The 7,722-nt window shown below is 42.9% G+C and overlaps 1 protein-coding gene and 1 pseudogene across 1 annotated transcript; both read right to left on the bottom strand.

The window, feature by feature from the left end:
* The window catches only part of LOC136466205 (protein OPAQUE1-like), a 6,253-nt pseudogene extending 5,704 nt beyond the window's left edge, over positions 1 to 549 (bottom strand).
* Positions 550 to 1,095: 546 nt separating this feature from the next.
* On the bottom strand, positions 1,096 to 6,147 carry LOC136466204 (isoleucine--tRNA ligase, chloroplastic/mitochondrial-like). Its single transcript, XM_066464633.1, has 14 exons — positions 6,137 to 6,147; positions 6,061 to 6,064; positions 5,910 to 6,011; positions 5,759 to 5,828; positions 5,514 to 5,626; positions 5,233 to 5,301; positions 4,820 to 4,927; positions 4,202 to 4,346; positions 3,457 to 3,688; positions 3,075 to 3,361; positions 2,852 to 2,988; positions 2,384 to 2,531; positions 1,844 to 1,975; positions 1,096 to 1,388 (listed from the first exon to the last, which is right to left on the bottom strand). The coding sequence occupies exons 1-14, from the start codon at positions 6,145 to 6,147 to the stop codon at positions 1,111 to 1,113; spliced, it is 1,836 nt and encodes a 611-aa protein (XP_066320730.1). The 3' UTR covers positions 1,096 to 1,110.
* Between the last annotated feature and the right edge of the window lie 1,575 nt (positions 6,148 to 7,722).

Genomic DNA, 7,722 nt, shown 5'->3' with positions numbered 1-7,722 from the left:
TGAGCTCCTGGCGGCCTTCGACGTTGCCTTGATGACGGTCGCCGTGGTCGAAGAGACGGTAGTCGCGGCCTCCGCGATCGAATTCCCGGCCGCCCCTGTCCCGGTCGAAGCCGTAGAAATCGCCGGACGAAATCACGACCGCGGTCACGGTCGTAGCCGCCCCGGTCACGCGCGTAGGGGCCGCGCTCGAAGTCACTGTCGCGCCCGTAGTTGCGTCCGTAGTCGGCCACAGAGTCGCGATCGATGCGACCCGGCTCGCGATGACCAAAACGATCGCGCGGGTCCAGGAACCGCTCGCGATCGCGCAGAGTCAGCGCACAGATTCCTCCCAGGCGCGGTTCGGATCCATGTCGTCGTCATGAGCATCACCGCCTTCGCGGGTGTTGTCTCTGCCGGCGCGGATGTCATCCCTGCCACCCACAGCACATCCATGGCAGCGCCCTTGCCGGCATCGGCCTTGCCAGACTCGATGCGCGCCAGCTGCTGGTCATGGGAGTTGAGGCGATTGGTGATGGTGGTGAGCTGACCCAGATGCGATCCAATTTGCATCCATGGCCGCAGGATCTTGGGTGCCGGACATGGTGATCGATGCACCCGTGAAGGTCTCTGATACCAAATTGTTACGGCGTGGACGGGTACGATGGGGAGATCGCAGGGGGGAGTGAGAGTAGAAGGCTGGGATTGAGAATTGGAGCGCAAAGGATATCGAGGGGAAGTGGTGCAGCGGGAGGTTTCACCGGCGGCAGCGGCAGAAAGCAGCTCGCAGCCACCGTCGAAGGTAACCCGCCCACCTTGGAGGTTTATTCCTTCTTCGATAAGATATATTACAATCTCTAAGTGCCCTTTATATAATAGGTGCACTCCTAACAAACCAAAATAGATTTCCTAAATATCCTCTCTTTCCTCTCCTAACTTAATCAGCCGAGCCCCTTAGCCACGGCTGGGACTGGGCCGGCGCCTATACTGACGCCCTACAAAGGCGTCTATAACATTTAGACAAATGGAACTTTAGATGGAAAAAAAAGAGTTAGAGAAAAAGGCTATTATTATTTCACACTACAAACATATCATAGAAAAGCAAACAATATGGGTGGCAGGCTTTCCACACTTCTACATAGAAAATGTTTTAAATAAAAAAAACAAGAACATGAAATTGAAAAGGCATGGAAATTGTTTGTAGGAAAAGATATAACCATGGAGGGAATCAGAAAACAATGACAAGAAAATAACTTTTAAAACTAAAAAAAGAACACAAATACCTGTAGTAGCAATGCTAGTCAACAATGAGCTCTGGAACCATCCACGATGTTGATCTGAACCTTCAAGATAAATATCCGCAGGAAAACTAAGACCGTCCCTTTTTGCTAAAACAGCTGCCCATGAAGAGCCTGAATCAAGGAAAGATATAGATATATATAAAAATCAATTTCTGATGAGAGATGATTGTAGAACTCAGAGGATTGATGCAGTAAAAAGTACAAAAGCAGCATCAACCATCAATGTACAAGATAGCAACATCACTTTGACACTTCAGCTCAATTTTCAGGATATATAGAAAAAAAGATAGATTCAAGTCAAAGAAAAAAATTCCCTCCAATCTTTTCTATTTCATGTTTCCAAATTTATATCAAACCAAAATTTACATAATTTGACCAACAATATTCAATATGTTATCACACAACCAAAACTGGACATATGAAAACTATAGTACTAAATGACCACTAAAAATACTTCTACAGCATTACTGTATCATCATAATTCCCCGACAAAATTAATTCTGTCCATTGGAAAAACATATCACTGAGCTATACATTTCAGTAGAGGAATAATGAAAACAATGTACCAGAGTCAAACCAAACATCCATTGTATCAGTTCCCTTGCGATATTCAGATGCTTTGTCCCGATATCTATCTGGAAGAAGTTCCTCAGTTGTCATATACCACCATGCATCGCTACCTTTCTTCAATACAATAGCTGCACAAAATGCAACATATATTTATTCGAGCACAAGAAAATAACACAGAATTCTTTCCCCAAAAGAACCAAACTATATCCAGCACTTGAAATATAAGCCTGCCAAACATTGGGTTGTTCTATAATAATGTAGAGAACTACAAATCTCATAACAGTCGTCCCATAATGGATGGACATGTCAATTGAACTTTCTAAGGATGCAGCAAAATGGTTCTGAGACTGAAAGATAACACATCATTCAGTTAATGGTTTGCTCATAAAAGCTCTTACAGGGTTACTGCCTAAAACTTGGTACCCTCCTCAGACACCAGCAAACAAGACTTTTGGGCATGCAACTGCTTTGGCAGTGATGATGTTCCAACCACAACAGAAATATCGCAAAGAAATGCAAGAAATAGACAGATATACCCTTGATGTGTTCAATAGTTTCTTCAGTTATAAGAGGTTCCTGTGAGTCCACATGGTAAAAAACTGGAACAGGAACACCCCAAGTTCTCTGACGTGAAATACACCAATCAGAACGGCTAGAGGTCATGGCAACAATCCTGTTTTGCGCCTGGGAACATCAAACCAAAGTCATGAAACATGGTCTTCTTATATCAAACAACACAAGATAGCAGCAATAGAAGTAACAAGCAGTAGTATTTAATCATTGCAGATTGGCAGAGGGTTTAAAAAGGAAAAATAACTAAAAAATATTACATAGTGCCAAAAATGCAATTACTTGGTCACAGTAAATGGGATCAAACAATCACTTACACTCAGAAGACATAATTCAAGACCAGTGGACATAAATAAGGAAAATAATTTCAGGATCTGGCATCAAACATGAACTGACAACTTAAAAAAAAAAAAGAGAGAACCCAACTTAAATACCTGAGAAGGAACCCAAGTTACTCGTCTGATTGCATCCATTGCAGCATTACGGAAACCATCCACAGATGCAAACCACTGCTCAGTTGCTCGGAATATAGTTGGTTCTTTAGATCTCCAGTCATAGGGGTACTTGTGTTCTGACAACCAAGTGAAACTAATCAGTCAAACTTCTATGATAAAATTGGAAACAAAAGAACATGAAGACTATCGTCAAGTTACTAACTGTATGGCTCTTCTAAAATGAGTGAATACTGTTCATCCAGATACTTCACAACTGCAGTATTGCCAGCCCCCAGGACAGACAAACCACTGAACTGTCCAGCTTCAGCTGTGAAGTTCCCTTCATCGTCCACGGGAGAAATAATAGGAAGCCGATACTTCAAACCTGTTATGTAGTCTTCCTGGCCATGGCCAGGGGCAGTATGAACAAGGCCAGTGCCCGATTCAGTTGTAATGTAATCTCCTCCTAGAACGACGGAACATTCATTGCCATTCACAGGATGGGCATACCTGAAGGCACCAAGCATGGCATGAATAAGCACATATAGATGGTTTAAATAAAAGCTGAGCAACCATTATTGAGAGGTGCAACACAAAAAACAAACCTGCAGTGCTCCAAGGCAGATCCGGGAAATGATTTGTGGACTACAAGCTTCACTCCCCATTTGGACTCAAGATTTGTGACAAGATCAGAAGCCACAATAACGAACAATTTTCCTTTCTCAGAACTCAATATATTTCCAACTTTTCTTTGTTTACCACCAGATGTTGACTCACTTTCAAATACAGACTGTACCTCAGCTACTGCATAAGTAAGCTCCGGGTTCACAGCAACGGCTGGTAAAGGAAGGTAGAGACAATTTTAGACAAGTTATTATATTTCCTAAATATTTAATCAAAGGAATACAACAGATAAAAGTTAGCAGACAGGCAGATCTAACTGCAACGTTGCACAACGAGCATGTTTGTTTCAGTAGCAGGATAAGCAGATCAATCATACTTACAAGTTCCCATGCAATTAGTTTCCATATGATATATCCATCTTTTGTGCATTTTACTAGTTTACTACACAAAATTGTAGATAGAGATATTGTTTGTCGAACTGAATAGAACAAACTTCACATGGGGAAAACTTAAACAGTTAAGAGCTATGCCATTTACTCCTTTGATAGTTAAATCTCATGTTTTTCCATATACAAACAAATACATGCACGCTGAATACTCTATTTTCAGCTAGCAACAAGTTTAAATTTCAAAGATAACTTGAGGTAGCTCTCATGATATCTTATTTAAAAGGTGTCTCTCACTGGATGTTTCCCTTAAAATAAAGCAAACAAGGCATCACCTCACCAGCATTAGCCGGAATTGTCCATGGAGTGGTGGTCCATATGGCCAAAGATACATTTGGAAGAAATTCGTCTAGCATCCCAGATTTAGATGGATTGGTAATCTTGAATGCGGCATATATGCTTCTGGAAATGTGATTTTCGGAATACTGGAGAAGGATAAAAGGGACATATATGAGGAAGCAAAAACTATGGACAGATTTACCAACACAGTGCATGTCATATGTTCTTCAAGAGTATCAAATATACAACAAGAAAAGAATGCTTAGGTAATTACTTTCCATTTTATCCACAAACAAGAGACATGCAGATTTAGGATGCGATCGGAAGAGGGGATCTGTTCTACAAATATTAGGATTTGAATCCGAATTCCCACTATCCAAACAAACTCAATTTCAACTTCACGGTGTCACTATATTAATCAAATGTCTCTTTTTCTACAAATTGGAACAGAGCTATGCAACTTATTAACCGAAGAGCTTCAATGTTCTGTTTCCTTGGTTTAAACAAATATTACCAGAAATATCCACCCTCAGGAAGCACACTTACAATGACAGAATCAGAACAGTTAAGCATTTTTCCTATGTATTCGACAAATTACAATAGTGTATTCCATGCATACCTCCAGTTCAGCTTCTGCCAAAGCTGTACGTGATGATGGACTCCAATGGACAGGCTTCCGTCCTCTATAGATATATCCTTTCATAACCATTTGACCAAACACTTCCAACTAGCATAACAAAATGGATAAGAAAATGTAATTACTTTTGTTCTGTAAGATGTTCTAATTGCAATGGAACATGCTCATCATCAGAACATAAAATTTACAGTACACCATACTGTCGATGCATATTTGCTGGCCACACAAATAGATTTAAAGAAAGAAAATTAAATGCACTAATCTAATGTTGTCCAGAAGATAAGAGATACGGAAAAGAAAACTCGAGTAATGTCAGACCTCCAAGTTCTCATTTATGTCAAATACACATTAATATCATTGCCATATTCTGTAAAAGCAGGTAGCAGATAGAAAACCTGAGCAGCTTCATATTCGGGTGACAGAGTTAGGTAAGGGTTGTCCCAATCGGCCCATACACCATACCGCTGCAAACAGTAGACTTATTGCTTAATTACACGATACAAAAGGCTAAAAAATGAAAGGCTTGCATCGATCAACAGAACAAGAGCCACAACATGAATTTGGCTTCTGTTTAGAAAACTGCAAACACACGATAAAACATCACCAAAACAGATAGCATCTGCTGACAAGTTAGATCAACTTGCTATTAAAAAAATTTAAGGGATGAAAGGACTACCTTGAAAGATTTCATTTGTGCATCGACTGTTGCTTTAGCAAATTTTGCAGCCTTTTGCCTTAATTTTATGGGTGTAAGAGCACTCAAAGTTTCCTTATCCATTGACTTCAAAACTGCAGAAAATAATTAGCAATTACTTGGTCAGTCTCATGTATGCACAAAAGTTTGCAGCTGTTACTCCACCAAATCTAATAAATGAGCATAACTAGATGAACTTATATAGATCTTTGTACAAATGAACTTGCCTTTTAGTTCTATTGGAAGGCCGTGGCAATCCCAACCAGGAACAAAGGACACTTTATGATTCTGAAGCAGCTGCATACAGAAAAAAGCATAAGCAAAGCTGTGATTCTGAAACACTAACCGAGCAACAGTCATATGAACAGCAGTTAATACCTTGTAGCGATTTATAAAATCTTTGAGGATTTTATTGAGGCGCATGGCCCTGTGAAGATCACCATTAGCATACTGAGGGCCATCGTGGAGAACAAATGCAGGCTAATCATATCATCCAAAAACAGAACAAGCAATTTAAATCCAGATTAACAGATCTATTAAAATTTCAGGTATGTACTTGAGATATCGACTCACCCCAGTGTTCCTTTCAGATACCTTTTCAGAACCTGATTCTCATCCCCATAACTTTTGGAGCTCTGGATCCCGTTGTACGAAATTCGCTCTCAGCCCAAATGTTGTTTTTCGGAAGATTCCACAGTGTGCTTATATTTTCCATCCTCTTGTTTTGCACCTAGCAAGAGCAAACAAGCCAAAACTCAACTCTAATACTTTGTTCTGACAATGGAAGAAGGACTGATTGCCAGAGCAGAGCTCAAAACTGTCCAATTATCAACAAACTGCTTTGTTTTTTTTTTATTTTGAAACAAATCAGATCAAGTTATGGGATAAGCAAGCAATGACATATGGAAAAAACGCCCAGTGATGAAGGTGCTTGCTTAAACTAATAAATAACAGTAGTTTACTATCTAATATCTATGTTCACCGAGACAATGCTAGCTATGAAGAAATGAGTCAAATATGAATAGATTTCGAAATAAACAAAGCCATGATAGTTGCAAAAGTTGTCACAGTTATAACATCTTCAATGTAAACTGACTAAATAGAAGAACTACTCATCTGGATGACATAGATCCAATGTGACCAAATCCCTAGCCCAATTGTCTATGTCAACTCCTGATCATCTAAATCAAATTGGCAAATTCATCTCACAGAACCTCACCAATCCCAAGCTTCACAGCCAAAAAAACAAAAACGGAAAATGCCTTCAGCAAATTACCGCAAGCACAGAACGCTCAAAGCCACCTACGTCCAAAACTTTACCCTAAATTCGGCTACTCCGTTCCAATTAAACTTCAAAAGTACCGCACTACCATAGAAACGGGCATCGATTCCTCATCCAAAACCCTGCCAAACAAACCTTCACCAGAGATGAAGTTCTAAAACAGCAATGGCAGAACAAAAATAACGTGAGAGCGGCGGGGCTGACCCTCCGCGGCCTTCTTTGCGGCCATGACGGGGCCCCTGAACCTCCGCTTGGAGTTCGACGGGGCGGCGAGGCCGCCGCTGGACTCGGTGCAGAACGGCTGCGGCCACGGCGGCGCCGCCAGCCTGCGGAGCGGGAAGCGACACCGCCTGCGTGGAGAGACCTGCGAGAGAGAGAGAGAGAGAGAGAGAGGGAGAGAGAGGAGAGAGCAGGGGGAGGAGAAGCAGCGGGTATAAGTAAGTCAAGCCTCGCTCTATTAGGTTCTCCTAGAACGGAAGGAGTCCGGGGCGGCGCTTACGCGGCAGCATGAGGCGGCGTCCATTCGGCGCCAGCCGCGACCGCGAGGGAGGGAGAAGGCGGAGGTGCGGGGGCGGGACCCGCCCTGTCGGCGGCGAGGCGGTTTTGTACGGAGCGGGGAATGGTGGTGGCCTAGTGCCGGCTACCGGGCACGGGCAGCGGGGGATAAGGGGGTTGCCGAGGGACTAGGGACGGAGAAGCGAGGGTGGCCGGAGAAGGGAGGGCGGAGGCGGAGGCTTGCGCGCCGTAACGCTGGGCCCACCAGCAGCAGAGAGGCTGCGGAGTGGGGCCGGCTGTCGTGGCGTCTTGTGGGGCCCGTTATCCAGTGAGGATGAACCCTCACCGGCTGGGCTGGGAACACTTGTCGAATCCACCACCCATGCTTCTGGCCCACGGGCCTGTCCATGTCAT

This window comes from Miscanthus floridulus, chromosome 7, assembly GCF_019320115.1.
Source record: "Miscanthus floridulus cultivar M001 chromosome 7, ASM1932011v1, whole genome shotgun sequence".
Lineage (NCBI taxonomy): Eukaryota > Viridiplantae > Streptophyta > Magnoliopsida > Poales > Poaceae > Miscanthus > Miscanthus floridulus.
Note: the sequence above shows the minus strand (reverse complement) of the source record. Positions and strands in the feature narration are given on the sequence as shown.